Source organism: Panulirus ornatus, chromosome 33, assembly GCF_036320965.1.
Source record: "Panulirus ornatus isolate Po-2019 chromosome 33, ASM3632096v1, whole genome shotgun sequence".
NCBI classification, from domain to species: Eukaryota; Metazoa; Arthropoda; class Malacostraca; order Decapoda; family Palinuridae; genus Panulirus; species Panulirus ornatus.
The window spans coordinates 22,354,868-22,378,417 of NC_092256.1; the positions used below are offsets into that span (position 1 = coordinate 22,354,868).

Consider the following 23,550-nt stretch of genomic DNA (forward strand, 5'->3'; position numbering starts at 1 on the left):
GAAGATTTGTAAATGGTGAACTTTACAAAAGCTCATTGGGAGGAATGTCTTTTACCCACTACAAACTTCGGAAGCCCTGAAGCCTCGTGTAAGTTTTCACTGCCATGGCTGTTGTATTTCCGAATTCATATGTTGGTGAAAAACACATTGGCATTTCTGTCGTAACTGGGGATGTTCCAGCCAAGTAACTTACGTCTTTAACTCGTTAGCCTTTTTTGCTTCATGTGAAATTTGGCCTTGGTAAGGACTTTCGTTCGTGACTGAAGTCTGTGCTTAGGGAAGAATAAAGAACGCTATTGAATGTATTTTCGCTCATGTAAATAACTGAGCCCTAATAAGACTGGACCAACCTCAAACGATAGAAATGAAAAAGATTAAGGGAATATTGTTAAGTTTTGTTCCTCATGGTTATAATGATAAAGAAAGAAATGTTATGTATGTCTCCATCATGAGAATTGAGCAACCCACCTCAAACCATCGGTACAGTTCCCGACACAGCAAGATTTAGAATGCTCGGTTAATAAAACGAGGTATTATAAAGTACATTATGCTTGAGTAGTGTTGATAGAAACAAAGAAACTAACGGAATATAGCTGAGGTTTCGAGGACGTGCCATGAATGTGTATGAGTTCCAATAGTTGCGACAGTAGGCTAGCCCTCACCTGCGTAAGAGGCTTCGGTAGTATAGGCTACGCTATGCGTGCGGAATTTCCTGCTAGCTCCAGTCCTTGAGTGAAGTCATAACTATCATCTAACACTCTCTTTGAAGTGCCTTTTTTTCTCTCCTCTTCAAACGGTTGTCTTCAGGATGTACAAGGCGTAAACCCATCTGGCATTTCCTTCTTTTAGTCAACATTTCCTTTCTGGGAAAACAGTCCTCATTGCAATGTCGTATTGTTTTGTCAATCACAACCTCATTTTACTCTGGCTGGGAATAACGCCATATGGTTTGGTCGACGTGGGTTTCAGCGCTATTTATTTTTTCTGATAAAGAAATGGTACATTTGCTTTTGGCTAACACCACCTATAAGTGCGGGAAATTGAAACTGCAACTTGATGAGATGTATGAGGTCTTTACTGATGTGAACATATTCTCAAGTTTGTCATGTGGAAAAATATAACACCATATATGAATATGGTATTGGTATAAAGTGGTTGATTTTTAAATGAAGTACCATATCATCGCCGTGGTATTGAGGAATGTAACGCGATTTAAATCTATCGTCTAGAAATGTTGTACCTGATAAACATTATGAAATATATCACCATGCAGTGATTCCAGCAGTTTATTGAGACATCAGAATTTGTGGCTGTAGTATGAAGAAATGTAAGCTTTTGTATCGAGTAATGTAACGCTGCACCAAAGTAAAATACTGGCGAGTGTTGCGTACATCTTAATGATGTATTAAGAAACGATGCTGTATTGATTAAGGTAGTAAGGATTATAATGGACGCATTCGCAACAGAAGCGGTTAAGGAATACATTTTTGTCGTAATACTGACAATGAAACTTAATAAGGCTTCTCATTGAGTAACGTAACTAGTATATCTGACATGGTAGTGTTGGTATAACTGTTATAGGAGTGCTGGACTTTATTCATATAAAAAACAAATAGGTATCTTAAGGTTTGCATAAATTTAGCTGGGAAGGTTTCATCGTAAATACTTCTGAAGAGTGTGGGCCGTATATAAGGGGAGCGTTATAACGTTGTGTGTGATCAAATTGAGGTTGAGAATAGTGTGTGGGTGTTTTAGGGTGCGTAATTAATGTGGGTGTGATGGGGTGAGAGTGCGAGGAGAGAGTGGCTGTCTTAAGATGTGTTTAATATGTTAATGTCGTAAGATAAGGGTACCTTTAAGTGTTTTTTTTTTTCTATATGACTAGTTTAGGATGCATTATCAGGATGTGAGATATTTTAGAGGATGATAATGCGTTGTTAATGGGCATATTATGGTAAGATGGTGGGAAGAGTGAGGTGCATTATTAAATTACGTGTGACAGGGGCGGCAGGAGCGTGTGTGGCTGGTTTCTGGGGTGCTTTATTAAGGTGTATTTGACAGGATGAGGGCGGGAGGAGTGACGTCTACCGTTGCATAATTGATGGGCGGCTGGCCAGGTCGCCGAGGAGAATGTCAGGGGTGGGGGGAAAGGCGCGGGGCCAAGCTCTCCAACTCACCACCCGTGTGTCGTCATCATCGCCACCTCCTCCTCCTCCTCCTCCTCCTCCCCTTTCTTCAGGTGCTACTGGTACTGCTGATGTTTCATGCGGGTGCTGCCTCTACTGCCGTCGCTGCAGCTGTTGTTGTTGCTGCCGCTACCGGTGCTAGTTTTCATGCTGTTGCTACACAGCTTTGCTAGTATTAACGCTGATGGTGCTGCTGGCGCTAGCGCAAGTGCTGTTTCTTATCATATCCCTTTTTGTGGACCCTCTCGAATTGTGTGCTGATTTGAGTGTATTTTTATTCCATAGTATAACACATGAATCCACAATATATAAATGATTATTTTATTGGAGTAAGAGTGTAAATTACTTTGGAATACGTGCTCTCAGAATCTGCAAAGAAATGGATGTAAGAAATTAAAAGAACTCGCGTTTGTTCATCCGACAAATTTGAAACTTTTTTTTTTTATTGTGAACGTGTCACGAGGTCGGGTTGAGTCGGATCAGTGTTAAACCGTCAGGGCGGAGGAATGACACCTCTTGCAAAACCGAGGTTGCCCCCTGAATTCCGAAACTGGGTTTCTGGTCGGGAAGTGCGCCACTATTTATGTTTCATCACCAGTATTAAAAGTGAGAATAACTGTTAATTCATTTTTTCATATGAATATACGCATATACTACACATTCAGCATAGGTGAGTGAGAGGAGGAAGTGGCGTTGATGGAAGTATTAAATTTAGAACGTCTGTGGTTGGTGCAGGCGCATAGCAACAGAAATGTAGGTTGGTAAGTAGTGAAACCTGTGTCCGGGTGCCGGCGTCTGTTGCCCAATTGTGTAGTGAGAACGTGGGTGTGCCAGGTGTCCCCAGTGCCCAGTGGCACCGTCCACACTCACCTCACTATGGACGTATATATACTCACCCTTCGTGTCCTTGTGTCAACACAAGACTTCACATGGCATAGGATAGAAAGGTATTGACATCCAACAGCAACCGGAAAGCTGATTTTGGAAGGGTGTGTGAACATGGCAAATAGTTTTTAAGTCCTCACGAGCTTTCTCATGATTTTATGAGGATGTAGATTTGTATATAAGATTTGAGGGAATGAAAGTATCTGCAGGAGCTTGGAGGAAGGTGTGCGGCTTCGAGAGTTGACTCAACGCAAGAGGGACAGCTTTTGGCACGAGCATTTGCAGTAACAGTGCACGAGCCAAGCAGGTGAGGCATGGCGCTCAGCTAGATCAACACCTACACCCAAGTCACACCCTGAGGCACCTCTTGTGTCTTGGGCCCCAAAAGTCATCGAGTAACAGAACTCAAAAGATAACTGATTTGCGGGGGATGTATTGTGAGGACATATGTCCCAGGAGAAACTGTAGTGTTCTAGGCATGTGAGTGATCTGTGGTATGTGATGGGAGTTGTACCAGCAGTAGTATGACAGAAGGGTTTACAGGTACCGCCTATTGTCTTCCTGGTTAGTGCTCAGTCCCTCGGGTTGATCAGTGGCTTGCCTTTCTGCTGGAGAATATGCGCCTTGGTGGTCCAGTGTGTGATTCAAGTGTGGCCACCAGATGGACACCCGACACTGTAGTCATTTTGTTGATACCAGGCATTGAACCTTGTCGTCCGTGTTTTCACCTGCCTACTACCTGACCCACCATTCACGCACCTTTAGACGTAAGCTATATATATATATATATATATATATATATATATATATATATATATATATATATATATATATATATATATATATAAGAGGTGAATTAACTATGAAAATATTGAATACTTTTACGTAGTGGTTGCCTCAGCTGGGAGAGCACTTGAAGTATAAATATTGCGTCACTTCCGTACTGTGTTGTGGTGGTGCCCCACCCTAACCCAGGCTTACGTAGCGGCCGCATCAGTCAATAAGGTCGTTGAAGGCATGGCTGGTGCTTCTCTGTGTCAGTTGCTGCTGAGGCTACATAGTAACTTCTTTTCGTTAGAGATATAAAGTGCTGGCCTTGAGCTGCATATCATGTTATATTTGACTGTTTCATTTAATTGAAAAGACAAACAACTTTGTGAAGTGGCGCGTGTGATATATATGCTATACCAGTGCAGCCAGAATAATAATGATAAAAGAAATAGTTTTACAATGGAAATTTGTTTTTGTTGCTCTCAGGGTAGGTCTTGCTGTCCTATTATGGTACTGTAGTACCTTGGACAGCAGAGTATGTGGCGTGCGCTTCCTGACGGCAAATCTTTTACTGTTGTGCTCAGTACCGTTAGATGGGGTGCTTGAGGTCAAGCGAGGCGGTTGAGTCAGGTGTTTTTAGTATTATGTGAAGACTCTGTTATGGACTGCACTTGGCGTAAATAGTGAAGGATTAACAGTGTGTTGTGCTGTGTTGCTGAGAGCAGAGGTGTCCTTGCTTTTTATTACGTTGGTGCGGGTCCTTGCGTCACACCGGCTGCCCGCCCGTGTTTTTACTGAGGTGTCCACTCCTGCGTTTTTGCCACCCCCCCAGTTCCAGGACCCTTCCTTCCCCAGCACCCACCTTTCCCCATCCTCCACCCATTCCTCTGCTATCCTTCCCCCGTTATCTACACCAGTTAAAGCAATCGCAGTAAAACGTTCTTTAGTTTTTGTTTTCTACTCGCCTAACGAATCATGTAAAATTATTATTGTGTATTACTACGCTGTATTGTAATGACGATCCTGTGTTTCTCTTTCCAGTTAATATACAGTGTCAGCAGATATCTGGTTTCATGAACTTGTTCATAATCAACTAGTCGGTTGCCAATATTTTCTGTAACTTTGTGTGTATGATTTATTGTTGCCTAGCTATTATAAGTGACGAGGGTTTTGTTGTTTTATTACTCGGACTTATTCTTCCTTTACTGATAAGCTCATAGTCAACGGACTAGTGGGCGTTGCCGATGTGGGTAGGAAGCTGCTCGACTATTTAGTTTTTCCATCCTGGGCTGAAGGTTTTATTAAGGACTGAGGGATATTTTTGGCTGTGAGGCGTAGTTGCGGAACTAGCGTTGGAGGTACAGACGCGCAGATATTTTTGAGCCTAAATTAAGATTTGGTTATTCTAAGTCAGGAGTGTCGTATGAGCTAAGAGACGCTAGGATGATTTAGGATAAGAGAAATAGTATTGGATTAGACAAGGGGTTTAGACTGTAGGCATGCTCAGGGAATTTATGGATGGAGAACTGGTGTATGATGTGCGATGTGGCGGGTGAGTAGTGCTGTCATATGTGTAGTAATGTCATGTTTGTGCCAGATGTGTGTATTGCAATGAATGCCAGATTTATAATAAATGTGTTTCTTTGTGTTTCAGTTATGTCAAGTGTGTGCCAGATTTGTGGTGTGTTCCAGATATATAATATGTGTTCGGTGTATTTCAGCTATGTCAAGTGTGTGCCAGGGCTGTAGGTGTGCCAGATATGTAGTGTGGTGTGTGCCAGCTATTGCAATGTGGTTTGTGCCAGATATGTAGTGTGGTCGTGCAGCGGTGAGCGAGATAAGCTTGGGCGTAATATGTTAAGACAGAACATCACAATAACATTGCCGTCGATGTTGTTATTGTTTACGTAACATTGTGGGAGCTCTGATTCGATTTATTTTTAAGGTTATAGAACGTGTAATGAAATTAGTATGTGACGTTGTGGTCTGGGACCCGTGCTCACATCAGGGCCACAGACGGCAGTCAGTAGGTCCTCTGTAGTGATTTTCAGCTTGTGTGTTGATGGAACACCACACGCCCCATAATCATTCGATGACGTTACTGATAATTCAGAAGTCGTGCAACACTAGCGAGAAAACGCCACGGAAAAAAAAAGGAAATGAATTTTTAATTTTGACCTGGTGGATATTGTTTTGAAAAAGTCTTAATCGATCATATATCAGCTTGGGCGGTTCTCGTTCCCAGTTCTTAAGTCATGTTGAAAGCCTCTTGACCCATTCAAGATGAAGAAATCATTGACCCGGATTTATTTAGAAGCAATATAAATATCAGGGCCGTGTACCAACTCTGCTTGTGAATGGACAACTTTTCTGGGCAGAGTTTACCCCCGTGCATGTAGACTGCTGAGTGTTTAAGTATAACAATATGAAGAAAGGAATGTTAGGACCCGTTACTTGTAGCCATCACGTTCGAGGCCAAACCCCACAGCGTCAATGTTGTCGCCCAGTGTTCCTCAACTTGCATTAATGACGATATGAGTAGTAGTGCGAGCAGGTTTTTGTGCATGTTGGTGCCTGAGTGTAGCGAAGCGTAGTGTACGGCGGCGACGGTGCAGGTTGCCCAACACTGGCTCCTAAGGTGAGGCAACATAACAAAAAGTCGGAGCGGCGAGAGACGTGCTGCCCACGCGAATCCTTCCTTGTTGGGCAGCAGCTGTTGCCTCGGTGGTGGCCAGTGTGTACCTAGGTTGGTGTAGAACTTCATCGTTTTCCTGGTGTTAGGGTGCCCGTGGCTATACCCTCATCGGCCGACGTGATCCCACACTCTCGGTTGATAGTGAGGTCAAAGAGCGTGTGACTCCTCTCTGCCATCCCACCTGCAAAGCCTTAATTGCCACGCTTCAATATGCATGCTCATAAACAAACCCATACAGCCGCCGTTACTGAGCTTGGGAACGGTCCTTCCCTTCCACCCGTTGATCACAGTTGCGACCACAAGGAACAGATGGAAGATGCACAAACGTCTTATTTTCATGTCCCAAGTGTGTTCATTTCATCTCTGTCAATTTTTTATCGTGGCATTCCTGTTTCTCAAATGATTTCCAATGAGAGCTGCAATATCTAGTCCTTTTGAAGCCAATTAGCCACTCTACTACCATATCATGAAGGCGAGAATCGCATACAAGGTAATCAAGATGGGGCGGGGAAGCGGGAGTTTGGGTGTTAAGTGGTTTGTACACAAGTGTGAAAGTGGCGAGGCTGTGACGGCGACGATGGAGGCAAAGGTGTGTGATGAAAGAGACTTACTGAGGTTGTCGCAATTGTAATTATGGTCGCTGTGGCCTCGCCTCCAATATGTTGAATTATATCACATTACCGTCGATAGGTTTCTTATGCTCTCAGTTTTAGATATGGTGTTACGTTCCCTGTGACCTGACAGGAGGGGCTTACCTTGGCGGATTAAGCCTTCAGTGAAGTGAGTAAAGCTTAGAAGTTTCCGAGAAAGTAATGGACGGTCACCCAAGGATTTGCGGTTTTGGACACTTTTGCATGCTTATCGCACTTTATTATCGAGAGTTGAACTTTATATTCGTCACACACACACACACACACACACACACACACACACACACAAACACACATATATATATATATATATATATATATATATATATATATATATATATATATATATATATATATATATATATTTGTGGACATAGATAGAGCCACTTCTTATTAAGCTTGAAAGTTGTATATTTGATTATTCTGCTTCATTGAATACAATGGTTTGTTATGACCGTCGCATGGGATGTTGTACAAGATAGTACGCTCAGTACGGTAGTCTAATGGTATCTGTTAATGCGGTGATCATTAGAGGCAGTTTGCCAACGTGCCCACCAGGGTAGTTTGATGTTGTTTATTGGTGTTATTTGAGGTTGAGTGAAACACACGAGATTGTGTTCACTTGGGATTGATAACAGGTGACCTATCTGTACATCTCGTACCGTTGTCACCAGCCACATCTGTCGCAATAACTTACACGAATATAAAAACAAAACCCAGATATATCGGCAGAAAAAGAGGAAAAAAAATAGCGTTTGCACTTGCGATATATATATATATATATATATATATATATATATATATATATATATATATATATATATATATATATTATGATTGCTCCTTGGACTGAATTTCTACTTTGAGCAATAATGATTAGTGCTTGGTAGGTTTGATAATACACCATATCCCATGAAATGCTACCTAGAAATTTTCATTACATATATTTGTATTAGATGCAAATGTGTTGCATAGGTGTGTATCATGAAAAGATTATATTGTAGTCACGTCCTCTCCATCTCACCGTCAGCCAGGTTCTTGGGTTATAGATATGACGCAGTCCGTGAAAGCAACAGCCAGCTTGTGAATTTCATAGTTTCTGATTAATGTTTTTTAATCAGTGTATGGATGTCTAACTTCTCATTGTGTTTCAAGAGGATGTAACATTATTGCTTAGAAGTTGAATGTTTGCGTTATATTAAGATGAATGTGAGTTCGAGAAGTATTAGCCAAGAGTTTATCTTGTTTTCATATACAGTCACGAAGGTAACAATTCAATGACTATGTGTGGTATTCTGGCGATTTCTAAACTGGAATTTACATCAGCGTCTTGTATCAGTACCTGTATCATGGATAACAAGGTTTTATATCGTCACATCCAGTAAAAATGGTAGTCTGCCTGATTGCGATCTTCAAAGCTACTTTTGACTATACGCTTTGAAGTTTTGATAATCTGTTGGGCGGTATTGCACAAGGAACCACATCCCAGATACATATCATATCCTAATCTCTCTCTCTCTCTCTCTCTCTCTCTCTCTCTCTCTCTCTCTATATATATATATATATATATATATATATATATATATATATATATATATATATATATACGTTTACCTTGATGAACAATGTAGTTGGTGTTTTGTCGTAGCTGCCAAGCGAAGTCTTTTGTGTCGTCCGTTAACAGTAAAAAGAATACACGTATGAAGGACTTTCTCACTCTCTTGGTCTTGCCTAATGCAGGATCAGCCATGATTATAATGTTTTAAAGGAAATACGTATTTTCACTCATAAATTCAGTATAGACTTTTTTCCTATTTTATCGCTATAAATTAAGCTTATTTGAAAATGTTTCAAACGTGGAGGAAGAAAATGAAAAAGAAAGGTGTCTGGAAAGTACATTGAAGATATGACTTGTTAAGATCCTAACATAATTGCTACGTTTATAGACGTCCGGTTATTTATTTTTAAAACTGCTTAGACTCGTACTCATCTTCCATAGTCTATCAGTGTAGCTGCTCTAGAAATTTATAATAATCATGTTAATGAGAAAGTGAAGTTGTGGACCGTAAGATTTTCCTTGGCGTCATCGTTTTTCTGCAAGCATCGCTTACCTCGGAAACTAGATATCAAAGTTGAATAGAATAATCATTCTTAAGTGTTATTGTCCTTAAGAAATGATTGCCTAACTAGCTCTAGGTGCTTGCCTAAGACATGGTCAAGTGCCTCACTAGCAGTAGAAGCTTGCCTAAGACATGGTCAAGTGGCAAACTCAGCGCAAAGTTTTGCCTCTGTAAAACATTAAGATGAAAATGTGGACGAGTTCTTAGAACATTATAAACAATTTGTTACATAGGGATTACCCAACACAACAGATATTTACAATTTTATTATAGCATTATCCTGTCATCCTTAAGAAGTCGTGTCTATAAAGCTGATTTATATGTCTGGGTGTTGCCCGCCTGTAGGTGTGTGCAATAGGCTTTGCAACGTTCAGACTATTGCCCCTTGAGACAGCCTTCCTCCTTCCTTTCCCCCACAAATACGAGATTACTTGATGATTTTTTCTATATAGTTCACCATCTTCTCACTTATCTTCATAATTTTTGGTTCCAACATCCAAACCCTCTTGCATTATGTTCTGAAAGAAAAAGAAAGTTTCTCTTTACACTAAACATCGGGACCGAGAATGTCTGATAATTATTTTCAGTAACATATTTCGGGACCGAGAATGTCTGATAATTATTTTCAGTAACATATTTCTGTATATGTTTATGCTGGTAAGAACACCATATCTGTGTGCAGTTCTCTTCACCTGAGTTAAGGCCATGCTGGTAAGCCGCTGTTGTGACACAGTTTCCCTCAATGTGAACTAATGTATATTTTACTGTAATGAATTGATTCTTGGATTTCATGGAGAGAATCCTTCATTGACTACATTACAGCATTACTGGCTGTTATTATATCTGAAATAGTCATATAATGGGTTTTTAATGTGTCCGTCGACCATTAAACAATAGTTGAGGCGGTAAATGTTAGGGAGCGGTGGCAGCGGTGTGGCCTCGGTGGTGAGGCCGCCAACCTTCACCTACATAGGGACCGCCGCCGACCACCACCGGGCTAGCCCTCCCCCCTCCCTCCTGCTGGTGCTAATGCTGGTGTTGACGCCACCCGGAGGTCGCCTTACATTGCCTGGGAATGTCACACCCGCTTTCCGACAACCTGGAGATAATGACAGTTTTACAGCCGTGACTGTCAGGCTTTTGTAGCGGAAGGTCATGTGAGAAAGGCGACTTCACCCCGGGCCTCCACTGCTACTGGGTGAATGTCACCCACTCTTACGTGGACAGCTGTCGTGGCGGCGGTAATGGAATTGCAAAGCCGGGAGCAGGTGGGTAGAATGTTGCAGTGGGACAAGTTGGGTGCTCCTGGATGGTGCAGTTCTAACCTTCACCCCAATAGTCTTCAGCGTCCTCGCCTCTCTCTGTATCCTCTCCCCGTCTGAGTTCTGGCCTTATTTCACTGAGATTGTGTTGTGTCTCCTTATTTAACATTACTTATATTAGTTGACGTCTTGTTAAAGTTCACTTACTTTTTCAGGCTTTGCCTCTTTTTTGCTTACATGACCAATCTTAGTCGACTTTAATTGTATTCGATGACTTTAGTTGTCTAGAAATGTTACTTTCTTGGATGACGTTCTGTTGCTACTACATGGAGTGTCTTCGTTGGCATAACAAGTTTTCCCGGACTTTACTTGTCCTCTCCCTCATGTTTACTTTCTTTGACACTGTTTCTAACCTTTGTTAACCCTTGAACCGAACTTCACCACCTTGACCTAACCTTTCATCCCAGATGTTATCTTCTCCCTTTGATGTTACATTTCCTTTATTAATTTTTTCCTCTTATGACGTTACCCCGACATTTTTCTCTTCAGACTTCATTTTCCATTGCATCTAAGTTAACCTAAGAACGGGTAGATGAGTGTAAGGTGAGGTTGCATTAACGAAACTGGGTCAGTTTTTTTTTATCATTATTGATGTGGACTAATATGGACTAATCGAGTAGTCACTTCCTTATAGGGGCGATCATAGCCGAGCGGTTATCGTTCCCAGCTACCACGCGAATGGTGTGGGGTTCGAATCTTTGCTATTGGAGGGCATTATGTGTTTCTGTATATATATATATATATAGAGTTTTTAAACCAGTTCCATGATGTCAGCAGGGAACAGTTCATAGAAAGATACAAGATTAGAACTAGAGACCATGACATGAAATTAAGAGAGAAACTCGCCAGGAAAAATGTCAAAAGTATTTTTATAGTTGAAAAGTAGATGAATGAACTTGTAAATGTGAACGTCATACGGAGATTTAAACAGCTGTATGATAAAGTTCAAGAGATGAAACTCTGCGAGAGTAAACTCCTCTCCCATACAGTGCAAACTGGGAATTCCACTCCACCAGAATAATCTCAGACGCTGGCTAAGCGGTTGTTTGTATCCGTCTCTGACCATTAAAAGTTAATTGTTTCGATAGTTGTTTCATGTGTGATGACAACTTAGTGTCGTTGTTGGAAAGGTTGTCATTGCAGAGTGCTCAGGTTGTGGAAAATAGCCTATTGATGCCACTGTCATTTGTGCCCTAACCTGGAACTGTTGCTGCTGCCTTTATCTATCACAGCAGTCACAGTGACCCCGCTGATGGGTTTACGTAAGGTTCAGTGTGGGTAGTCGTGAATGTGTATTGAAACTCCAGGCACGAGGTACAGCGGTGGGGACATAGAGCGGTGGTAAGATCCCGGATGGTTGGCTTGGCTTGCTCTTGCACCGTGTTGACACTGGTGAAGTAGCCAAGACGTGGTATTGATCAACCCCGAGCCCGCTGGTCGCCGCCGCCGCCGACCTCCCCGTCCGCCCGCCCGCCCACCGCCCGCCCTCTACTACTTGAAGGTCGTGGTGGCAGGGCGTGTCTTTCGCACACCCGCTACGGGAAAATGGTGAGGGAGGGACAGTCGAAGGGGGCAAGAGAGAAAACTTTCTCGAGGAAATTATAAACTGCTGTGAGGGTGACGTGTCGATGACCCCCAAGGTCTTAGTGCTGGTTGGCTGCTGTGAAATCGTTATAGTAGATTATCAAACCCCTCGTTATATAGATAATGGCGGTCGAGTTGGCTGTCACCCCGAGTTTGTGCTAGTGTCGTCGATGCCGAGGTGTCGGATGGGGTCAGCACTGAGCCAGAACATGCACTCTTGATTCATGACGGTGATTCCGGCCACTCGCCACTGTTGATGTTAAGAATTTGTGGGGATTACTCGAGCTGTTGCTGTGGCGCAGATGGTCTGCTAAGATACCCTGATATGTCATGCTGACTCATATATGAAGAATTGAACTTAAGGGAAATAAGATATCTCTTCAGAATATATAAAAGTGGTGGTCGAGGGCACTTGGTGGCATTCATGGAAAGGGTTTTCCATGACGTCTCCCATCACACCATCACCGGAGGCGACAGCCTCTTACATTCTATACCAACAAACGTCTATTTCTCAGAGTATCTGCTTCATAACGTAAACAGCGTGTGTAGAGGTCAGCGACATCATTGATAATTTAAAGGCGAAGTGAGAGAGAGAGAGAGGGAGAGATAATAAGTAAGGAAGCCGTAGTAATTATTATTACGCATAATATGGATGTCACGGCCAGGCAGCCAAGGTAGCGTCACGTTGCGTCACCCGGGGTCCCCCCCGGCGATGCGGATGTGAACGATTGCGCGACCAGCAGGTTCCCCTGCACGGTGTCACACAGGCTAACCTCCCGCCACGTACCGTGGCTATTACTTCTAGTTTAAGACGGTTATGGAAGCTGAAGGTGTCTCGTTAGTACATTATGCGCGTGTGCGTTCATTACTTCGTCACACTTGAAGTAACCATAGAGTTTGTAATGTACAATGGTAACCAGTTAGAATTGCAAACCACGGAGTGAAACTCGTTAAGTGAATGACTGTGTGTATACTCGTAAGCGCTGTTTTAAAACTAAGCATACATATTGGTTTGTGTGTTGTGTCAGGGGTTGTGCAAGATGTCAAATCAGTAAGGGCGAGGAAATGCCCGTTGAACAATACGACAGCAACACTCCTGCGACACGCTGCCTTCCACCACCATGAACCTTCACATTTCCTCACCCACAGAAAGAAACCTATTAGTCGTAAACACGAAAAAGAACGTACATCGTATCACTTTGTTACACAGAAGACTGTGATATTAAGAAAGGTTGTAAGGAAATTAATATAACTGGAAAAAGGTTTTGATGAAATTGATGTAACTGGAAACGAATTGAAAGTTTCATCTACAGTGGGTTGTCAGTTTGCATAACCAGGATCTGCGTCACCGCGTTATCTACCATTTTATATGGCTTTCCGCAACGTGATTTCAAGCATACTTTTTTTTAAGCCTGAGATTGGTACAGTTTGACGATATAGGGATTAAGATGGCGAATAGTGGGGGGCTACATGACGCGGATCCCATATTTGTTTTAATGTAAGAAGATAAACAATCGATGCTTGAGTTTACTTCAGGAATATTGCTTGTTGTGGCCGCTGCTGAAGGACCAACATCGCTTGTTTTCATGGAAGAAAGTGAAGTAATTCTTGAAATTTGACTATTATCCCCAAATATTTGAGGGTAAGTGTGCGAGGTTTGATGACCATCATGTAAAGAGGATTAAAAAGGTGCCCCTTGGAAGGAAGGGCAAATTTATTTGTCATTTCTGTTCAACTGGGCCGAGGGAGGAAAGACTACCGCCCATGTGTCTCCTGGGTGTTGAAAGGCTGCTAAACAGGGGAGGGAGCGGGGGGTTGGAACTCCTTCATACTCTCATTAAAGAAAATGATCTTACGGGGGAAAAAGGTAATCACGAATACGTGAAGCTTTATTGTCCATATTTCGTTGTGATTAGATGATTGTATGATTCTTGTCATGAGGTATGAACACATTTCGTTCTTAACCACGGTCGACCGTCCAGCGTAAAGCATGAAAACCCAACTTTTGTTATGCACCGTATAGCACTTGCAGCCTGTTACTGTACCATACTTCATTATCACACGACGCTTAAATATGCGTAACGGGGATATTAGCTTGCCATTGTGCCGATTCCCATTTTTAACTTTAAGACAGTGTTAACAAAGATGTATTGATAGTCGTAGTCAATGATAATACGGAGGGAAGAAGAAAGGGTCAGTAAAGATTCATGGTTGAAAGCGAGATAAAAGGAACTTTCACGAGAATGAAAATAAACTGTGTTGCAACAACTCTGCATCCTGTTGCAGGTCTGTGTGTGTATTGTAGGAAACTTTGGTATGTAGGAGAGCAGTAAGAGTTCGAGTGGCAACTGAGTGTTCAGGAAAGGTTGTACATACCGCGACCGTCGCTGGTCATAATACATGATGACTTGGATGTCATTTATGAGAATTAGTGGGACAGCAGAGATCGAGATTGTGACTGCATAATTGATTATTCATTATTATAAGTTACAACTCCACGAGGAAAGTGACGAGTGGTGATGGAGGAAATAGTAGGCTTCTTGAAAAAGTGGAATTGGAAACAGGAAAAGTCTTGATACTTGTTGAAGTCCTACTTTGAAGAATTTCCTCTGGGCAGCAGTCACGTACCCTGACCTCATTAAGGAAATGCTTTTGGTTCCAGCTGAAGTATCCACTTGTTTCTTGAGGGTATATGTACCTGGTATGCGTATTGTTCCTACTATAGTTTCTACTTGGAACTTGGGAAAGCGTTCATGTGTTGACCCACATTTTTCGTCCAGTTGAAATGCCGTAACTTTTCTCTGGATTTTACCATAGTGAAAGTATCCACCTGGATCCTGTAAGGACTGCCGTACGTTGTCTAATTTTATTTTGGTTAGCTGATGTATCCATTTTCATTTTGTTAAGGTAGTTATACGTCATACCGCTTCTCATCTACATGAAGTGTCTGCTTGTGCACTGAGGTCGGCCGTGGGTTTATGGTCTCGCGAAGGGGTTAGCAGCTACCAGCTGGGGATGGGAGGCGTCCTACCGCTAACGGAATCGAGGAGGATATCGACTTAAAGGCCGCGTATGAGCTAAGATTAGGTGACTGGGGTTCTTATGCTGTAAATGGGACTAGTTTATATTTGCAAATGTACGGTTTCGATGAAGCCTTTAAGTTATGGCGGACGGGTGCTGTTCGATACAATATTTCATCCCCCCAGCTTCTTTCGATTATGTATGAACTTTTCGTTGATGTCCGAGACTCTGATGTATCTATCGTGGATATTGTTGCCTGTATTCATTGTCTCATGATGTGAGAAAAGTAGGAAGGTGGTAGACTGTGTGTGGCATGAACAAGATATGTTGTTGCGGCGTGATATTATTAGGTTTGTGTCGCCAACGGACGGAGGATTTGACCTGATTCTGACATTCATGCAGAAAGCATCTGTTTCTCACTCTGAGTTTTGTATTTGTTTTCAGTGTTTTGCTGAAGTAAAATATTATTGTTACAGTAAAAACAGACATTGATTAAACTTGTGTTAGACCTGGAATTAACGAATACTCTTGTTCCAACAGACAACAACTGGAGCTGGAGAGCCTGGAGGACAGCGTGCTGGTGGGCGACGAGGATTGGTTGCAGGATAAGCACGGTTGTCCTGCTTACGTTGCGCCGGAGATCCTCACTTCTTCCTCATACTCCGGCCGCGCAGCCGACATGTGGGGCCTAGGCGTGATGTTGTACACCATGTTGGTTGGCAGGTACGGCAGACCGCCCATCCCTATTAGGGACGTTGGTTAAGAAATAGAATGCTAATTTCGTAGCAGTATGTCAGACAACTGATTAATGAAATCGGACAGATTTTGAGTTCTTGTTTATGTTATAATGGTTTATTCTACGACTGAAATTTGTTACTTTTGTGCCTTTCAGGTATCCATTCCATGACTCCGATACCTCGTCACTGTTTGCGAAGATCAGGTGCGGGGAGTTCAAAGTGCCAGAATGGGTGAGCTCCCGGGCTCGGCATTTGATTACGGCTCTTCTGCGACGTGATCCCATCCGCCGTTTGGCCGTCCAAGACGTCCTGTCCCACCCGTGGCTCACCCGACCACCCCGCGACCACCCTCCTAGGGATCCCACAGACCACACCGTCCCTACCATGTTCGTGCAGCCATCAAACCACCCCTCACAGTCATCGAAGGCCACAGCCACAACCTCAACTCACACGCCCAGCTTGTTCGGCCTGTAGAGTGCCAGAAGCTGTGGTTGGTCACTGTAGCGGCTGCTATGTCCAACTGGATGCCTCTTTAACCTCAAACAAGACGTATGAGATAGATAGTTTAGCCATAAAGTTCATGAAGATGGTGTACCCTCACCATTAATCTTGCATATCTTCAGGGTTCCAACTGTATCAGTGGATGAGGCTTTACATAATCTATCTTTCAGGAAACATTATATATTTTGGCCTACTAAGTAGACCTTTAAGCCCCCACATAATGTTCATTAACATATTTAGGGTTGTGATACAAACCACACCATCAGATGAATTGTAGAAAGTGAGGTGTTTCTTACTTAAATGTTTGTTAACCATATGGTAGTTGGCTAGCATGGGTCCTATGCCAATAACCAGATGTCTTCAGAACACAAGAATGTAGGTGGTGGTGCTTTCCAAGCCTTAAATACATTAACTTGCAGTTGAAGGTGAAAATTCAATTCTATAAGGCTTCAAACTGTGTCCATTGTAGATTTTGTAAATGCTTTCCATATCAAAACAGTACCACTTCTAACTGATAGGGACGTGTGTAATATAGTAGTTTAATGTTTTTGAAATCCTTAATGCAGTGAATAAAGCGGTTAATGCCCTCTGTGCTGTAATCATGGAAGAGCAAATAAGCTTTAGTTATTTTTCATGTATTCCAGCTATTCAACATGGCAGGGCCAAAGTATCTTTGGGTGTGCTCTGTTATAGTCAGGAGCACGATTGAAAATCTGTGATAACTTGCATCTTCAAGGCTTGTAATCTTCAGTAAATATGTTAGTTTGTTTTTAGTTCTGTATCACATGGCCTTCTGGATGGTGTTTGTGCAAGTCAAAAGGCCTAGAGGACAAGTTATGAGAAGCTTTGTAGATTTGCGGGCTTGAAGATGCATACTTCTCATGAAGGATGTTCTTTTAAGGATCCTGTTAGCATTATGGTGTGTAGGATCAATGGCAAAACAAAACTTCTTTACCTCTTTCATATGTGTAATTCATAAATATTTTCTATCAGTGGCAAGTAAAGTACAAGATTAATAAATAGGGTGTAAGTGTTGTCTACTGTGTGTGTGTAATTTTGTGCTTTGGCATGAAGGTAACTGCTGTGCACTGTAAAAGGTATTTTTTGTGAGTTTTCTATAAGAAGTGTGTGGCTGATGTCATCCTAGTTTGTGATTCAGAAATGGTTAGAAACATCATCTTTGTTAACATGGTTACTTTTTTATTCATCAACACAACAAAATATCTGTATCTTTCATGAATATAGAATATTAAACCTTAAGATTCAGTATTTTACTCAGAAGTATGTTGGATTTCTGTAAAAAAAAAAGTCATATCAGTCATACATAGAATAGTCATTGTTGTGAATATCATTTGTCTGTTGATAGCACTTAAATTGAGAAATTAAATGGAAAATGGAATATAGGAATGCAGTTTTGGGAATCTGTTAATCTTGAAGAGGTGAATATCTTTCTGAAATGTGATATTTCATTGGAGACAATTTATGTATTGATTACTTATAATGTCTTAAAAGAATAGTTCATAAAAAGAATCAAAGTAATGTAACTGCTTCAGTTAATAGCAAAGCAGCTGCATCATAACATTAACTGGATTAGGTGAGAAGCTGGTAATCTAAACCTGCTTCCATAAATATGTGTGTTCTCTGAGTTTGAATCAGAAGTGAATGTGTACTGCATAAGATATTAATATGCAACATGATCATTTGCAGTGAAACAGGGATAGTAGTTTGACGAAGCTTATTTTCATATTTGCATTATTAGAAAATCTTTATTATTATTATTAGAACATCTATAGGTTGCTTGATTGTCAAATATTTGACTTTGATTCTTTCTTTGTGCAATTTCAAGCACTCACTGACTAATGGATAATTACCCAATTAGTTACAACCCTGTTTTATAGTAACGTCATGTGTCAAATCTTCCCCACCTCTTCCATTTTGAGTGTACAAGAGATGAGAGTTGTGATAAGCTGGCATGCTTACGATTTAGAAATTGGAGTTGTACAGGAAGTGTTGGCATTGATCTTGTCGGGGGATTGCATATTTGTGTTGGGAATTTTTTCTCTCAGTATTGTACTGAGCAGTTTTTATGTAAATATGCATTGCTTACTGTATCATTGCATTATGTTTGCTCCTTTGGTTGACTTTATGAATTTCATTCCCAATGCTAGTCTCTAACACAATTAGTAGGATAGTTGTTTTAGACTGAATGAATGAATTTATTGTAAGACTCAAAATACTGCATTCTCCTGACCTATGTGATTGTGTATATACAAGTTCATTTTCGATACCAGTATTTATTTCTTTTGAGCACAGAGTCATGTGGCCAGACCTAAAGCTGTTGTACATCTGCAGGCTGGTGTATGATGAGTTATGCATGTTAAAATGCAGCGGGGAAGATGGATATGAGAAACCAAACTGAAAGTTTCTTGAGTTGGCAATGCTTCTTTTATAAAATGATGTTTGGTATTTTGCAGAAACCCTTTTAAATTTGGGTTAAAGTGAAAGTAAATTGTGTTAAGTTCATCTCGTTTTGGATCTCCAGTAATGTTTAATGTTATTCTTCATATCTGTAACATTCTGCTCTGATATATTAAACCTGTACTCTTCATTTGCCTCAGGATTGTCACCTATGTGATAAGATTATGGTATAGACCATTCTGGTTTTCAGTGCACTAGTGTAAAATCAAAGGTTCTGTGAAACTATAGCTACTTGATGCTGTTAATATGTAAACAACATTAAGGCTTGCACAGCACAAATGCTATAGGCTGATACCTATTCACGTGTTCCTGTGAGGTTTAACTGTCAGTGCTGCACATCCATCATATGAGTCAAAACATCGGGCAGTGTGGCTCAATTAGGAAGTCTCAACTAAGGTTCATTTTCTTAGGTCATGGAATAGACAGGGTCAGATTACAGGCATGGTTATAATTTTCAACTTTTTTATTGGTAGCACGTACTGCTTTGCAAGTATTTTCTTGCATCTTCATTTGTGTTTACTGTGACTTAGTAGAGCCTATATAACTTGTGAGGTTGATAAGTATTATACCTCTGTAGAGGTATGAAGAAATGACAGTGTTGGATGTGCAACCCAAATTTCATAGTTATTTTGATACAAGGTATGATTTTTCATCAGATATAATACTCAAAGCTTGTGTTCCCTGAGATCAAAATGCAAAAAACAAACAATTAGTGAACAACACAATATACATCACAATTAACAGTTTTATAGGGGTATCTGTTTTGTCAGAGGGTTTTCATCAAAGGAACAGATGTGACACTTTGGTTATAGAGTTTGAGTATCATTTTTGAGTCACTTACCAAACAAGGAAAATATTCTTAGTACTTGTAACAAGTATTAAGAAACACTGCAGTTTTTACTGGTAAAAAGTCCAATTATGTAAGTGACATTGTAAGGTACATTTGAAAATTTTGTTGCTATCAAAGTTGTCTTATCTTGTGACTCTATTAAACCTGTATGACATACCATGCTATGATGCTCATGTACATATGTTTTGTATATAATATAATGTGAATATTCCATGTTATAATAAAAGAACTTGTGAAATTCTGTTTCATTTACCCTTTAACATTATAACATTAGATGTTGACAGAGATTTACATTGTGGGGTAAAACAGAACTAAAGATATGGTTAGAATTATACATTACCTTGTACTTGAATATGATAAGAAATTGCAGCAAAATGACAATGACAAACAGTCTCTGGGCTGAATAACATAAAAGGAATACTGTAAAAATTTCAAGGATGACAAAGCAAGTCAAAGACTGACTACCATATTATTGTATAATATACGTCTAGGTTGCCTTAGGCCTATCAGAACAGTACAAAGAATACAGCTTACAGAGGAAGATTAAATAATTGTACAGAACAGTCTTCTGTTGGACAAAGCAATATCCTCTGTCTGAGATAACATTAAAAGAATAGGTGGAAGAACACACCTTGAAAAAGATTTATTGTGCTGTTCTTGATGTTGTGTATTGAATAATGTTTCTTAACTAAATAACTTCACATTATGCAAACAAATATTATAGTATTGGTTAAGCACTTATCCACTATTCAGGCTTTGTTTCTAAAGTTAATTATTTTCTAAAAAGGATAAAGCATTCTATACCAATCAATTGAACAAACAAAATGTTTATGATTTTTTAAGTATATTGTATAAAGAAGTAAAGTGGAATTTTTACCACCTTGTATTTTACTTTAAAGTTTTTAGAGGACTTTAAACGTGACGTAAAGTCACGTGACTTTGTTTACCTTTCGCTGCACATTTCGAAGTTGTCAATGTAGTGGAAGGTGCACCATTTCTACAGATATTGCTGGTCGTATTGCAGTTTTACAGCTGTGTTGTTGGTTGTCCAAGCAGAGGAATATTCCAGGGATATCTGTCCATGTTTCAATAAGCTCGGTCTGACGTTGTCAGTCGTCTAGATTGGAGGATCGGAGGACAACGGCCACAAGTTTTGCTGAACTCACTCCATTAAAGGTAAGAACCACGTAAACAACATATAAGTAGTTATTTATTTGGAAATTCATCACATTTATTATTCCATTGTGTATGGTACAATAGCCACGCCTCATAAACAAGAACGCTGGTTCATTTGCAGTCCTAGATAGATTATATATTATTGATTTCAAACCAAATTTCACGTCTTAACGAGGAAAACTATTTAAAGATGCAACACAACAGACTCATATTTAACTTACTGTTCAAGATTGATTTTCAAAATTGTTCGTAGATCCATACTTCCAGAATACTTTTGCAAGTGATCCATGTGTAGTATAGTAGATTGCTGGTAACTATTTTGTGCCGTGCACACAAGGCAGTTAGACCTCATAAGCATACTTTAAAGTATTCATTGGCTGCCCACGCACTCTGAATTGATAAAGTTTTAACACAATTTGCTGTATGATGAAATTTTCACAATATATAATGTCATTTATCCAAGGCATGGGGTAGCGAATGAGGTACGTACAAGCACATGAGAGTCTAAATTCTGATTAATTTACTTTGAATTAGTTTGATATTAGCAGGAAGAAATTTAACACCAGTGCTACCATAAGATTGTTGATGCCAAGAATCAGATAGCATTTCCTATGCGACTTGGAACTGAGCATGTTTTTGACTGAGTTTTTTTTAGCTCATAAAAATGTATTTACCGTCCAGAGGGGAAAGTAAACGAATATCAAATAGAACACAAATTTTCAGATTAGAACATTAATGAATATATGACGAAAGTATAATACGATAAAAATATAACCCAAGTAAAGCGATTTGATTATTTTTTCCACAAAATGTCATTGTATAGTAGGAAACCTTTGACGGTAGGAAAGGTGAATCGGCAACGTTATTAAAAATCCTTTTTTAGTAAAGGTTCCAAGCCTAACCTTTAAAGAATTTAAATTGCTGGTGAATGTAAATATATTTTTCGGTGTAAGGGAAACCATCTTAATAATTCTTAGGAAAAATAGAGTAAGTTAAGCGTCATTGTTGATGTGTGAATAAAAAGTGGTTTTCGAAAATTTGTAACATTGGATAGTTGTCATGGATTTCTCCGTACGTTGATAGCCATGGAACGTTACCTATGTTTATGAATATTTTCCAAGTGGATTGCCTTTTTTCATTTTTGTTTGAGGGGCGTTTGAGACGTGAGGCATAGATGTAAGTGTGGGGAGTCATGAGCCACAGAGGTGTATGTCTATAGGTGAGACACAGGAGTGTTGTGTGGGGAGCAAGAGGTGAGCCATAGTGGTTTGAAGGGTGTTGAGTTGTCCTGGCCTTCCACCTCGGCTGGGTTACTGTGGCCCTCACAGATATATTACGCAGGTATGGTGGTCATAATTATCTACCTACTGTGATAATTAATGTATTCGAGTAATGACTTTCACACAGCAATAATCAGTGATAGTGTATCAACACAACCTTGTCGTTATGATGGCATTATCAGCGATGGTTATTGGATAATGATGACCTTTTGTCACAGTGATAAGAGCAGAGGGAATAGAACGATGGATTAATTATGTAAATGTCCGGGTTTGCAGGTTAAAAGTGTTGGTATAACCATACCCTTAATTACACTTTGTAATGATGGTTGTGATGGAAGGAATTGACGAGGGAGTTAAGGGAGGGAAGGAGCTGTTGAGGGATGAACGGTTGTAGCGACGAGTTTATGTTGGCCATCACACAAATAGGTTTACATACGCACAGTGGAAACAACGTAGGTGAAGAGTATGGTATGAAGTTATTACGTAGGGAAGATAAAGTCACTGCTGTTATCAGGTTGAAGAAGACTGATTGCCAGTGATAGCAAGAAAGTAAAACAGGTGAACAATTCTCACACTAGGGTCTTTTTTTCTTTCTAACTACGAGCCATTTTTCTTTTGATTTAAGCTTGGTCTTGATGATAATTAGTTTGAGGGTGGAGCCTTTTTTATCAAAAAAAAAAAAAAAGGAACAGTCGTGTGTTCTTACCAGATATGCCAAATTCTGATCGTCATTGTCAGAAAAATAAATCTTCAACAATGATGTATGTGAGACTTTTGACATTCATCAGTAAAATGTACCTTTCATGATCAGGAAGGATTAGATGATAATAGTTGTTGGGGGGTAACTAATGTAAAAATTAGGGGTAAAGGTTCAAGAAGACGTACGTTGTGAAATTCATAAATAATTGATGATAAAGATATAAAGTAATTCGAACTTAACAAACGTGCTTGTAGTAATAAAGGAGTTAAGTTTATACGAGGTACTGTAAAATTACAAAAAATATCGTCATATTATTTTGCTTTTTATGGATATGAATGGATGAATAATGATATTGATGCCAGAATTTGTCACTGGAGTTTGGCTATGTGAAACTTGATTTCAGGGTCTCTGACGGCATTGCAGGTACTGGGTCTGATGGATGTGGTCGAGCGCTCCCATCTGACTGTTGCGCAAAGCATTCGTTCATTATTTTCTTTATCATCATTCACCACAGTACGGCGCAAGGTGTTCTGTCGATGCTTGTATGGTACTAAACGAGTAGCCGGTTACAAAATAAACTTCCATCTGTACAAC

At 40.3% G+C, this 23,550-nt stretch overlaps 1 protein-coding gene across 3 annotated transcripts in view; it reads left to right on the plus strand.

Moving 5' to 3' along the window:
• The window catches only part of trbl (tribbles pseudokinase 2), a 153,657-nt gene extending 133,619 nt beyond the window's left edge, over positions 1–20,038 (plus strand). For all 3 annotated transcript variants that reach the window (XM_071681872.1, XM_071681871.1, XM_071681873.1), the window contains 2 exons: positions 15,775–15,957; positions 16,127–20,038. In XM_071681872.1, the coding sequence (XP_071537973.1) occupies positions 15,775–15,957; positions 16,127–16,445 (502 nt within the window). In that variant the 3' untranslated portion in view covers positions 16,446–20,038. The remainder of the gene's footprint in view (positions 1–15,774; positions 15,958–16,126) is intronic.
• The last annotated feature ends 3,512 nt before the right edge of the window (positions 20,039–23,550 follow it).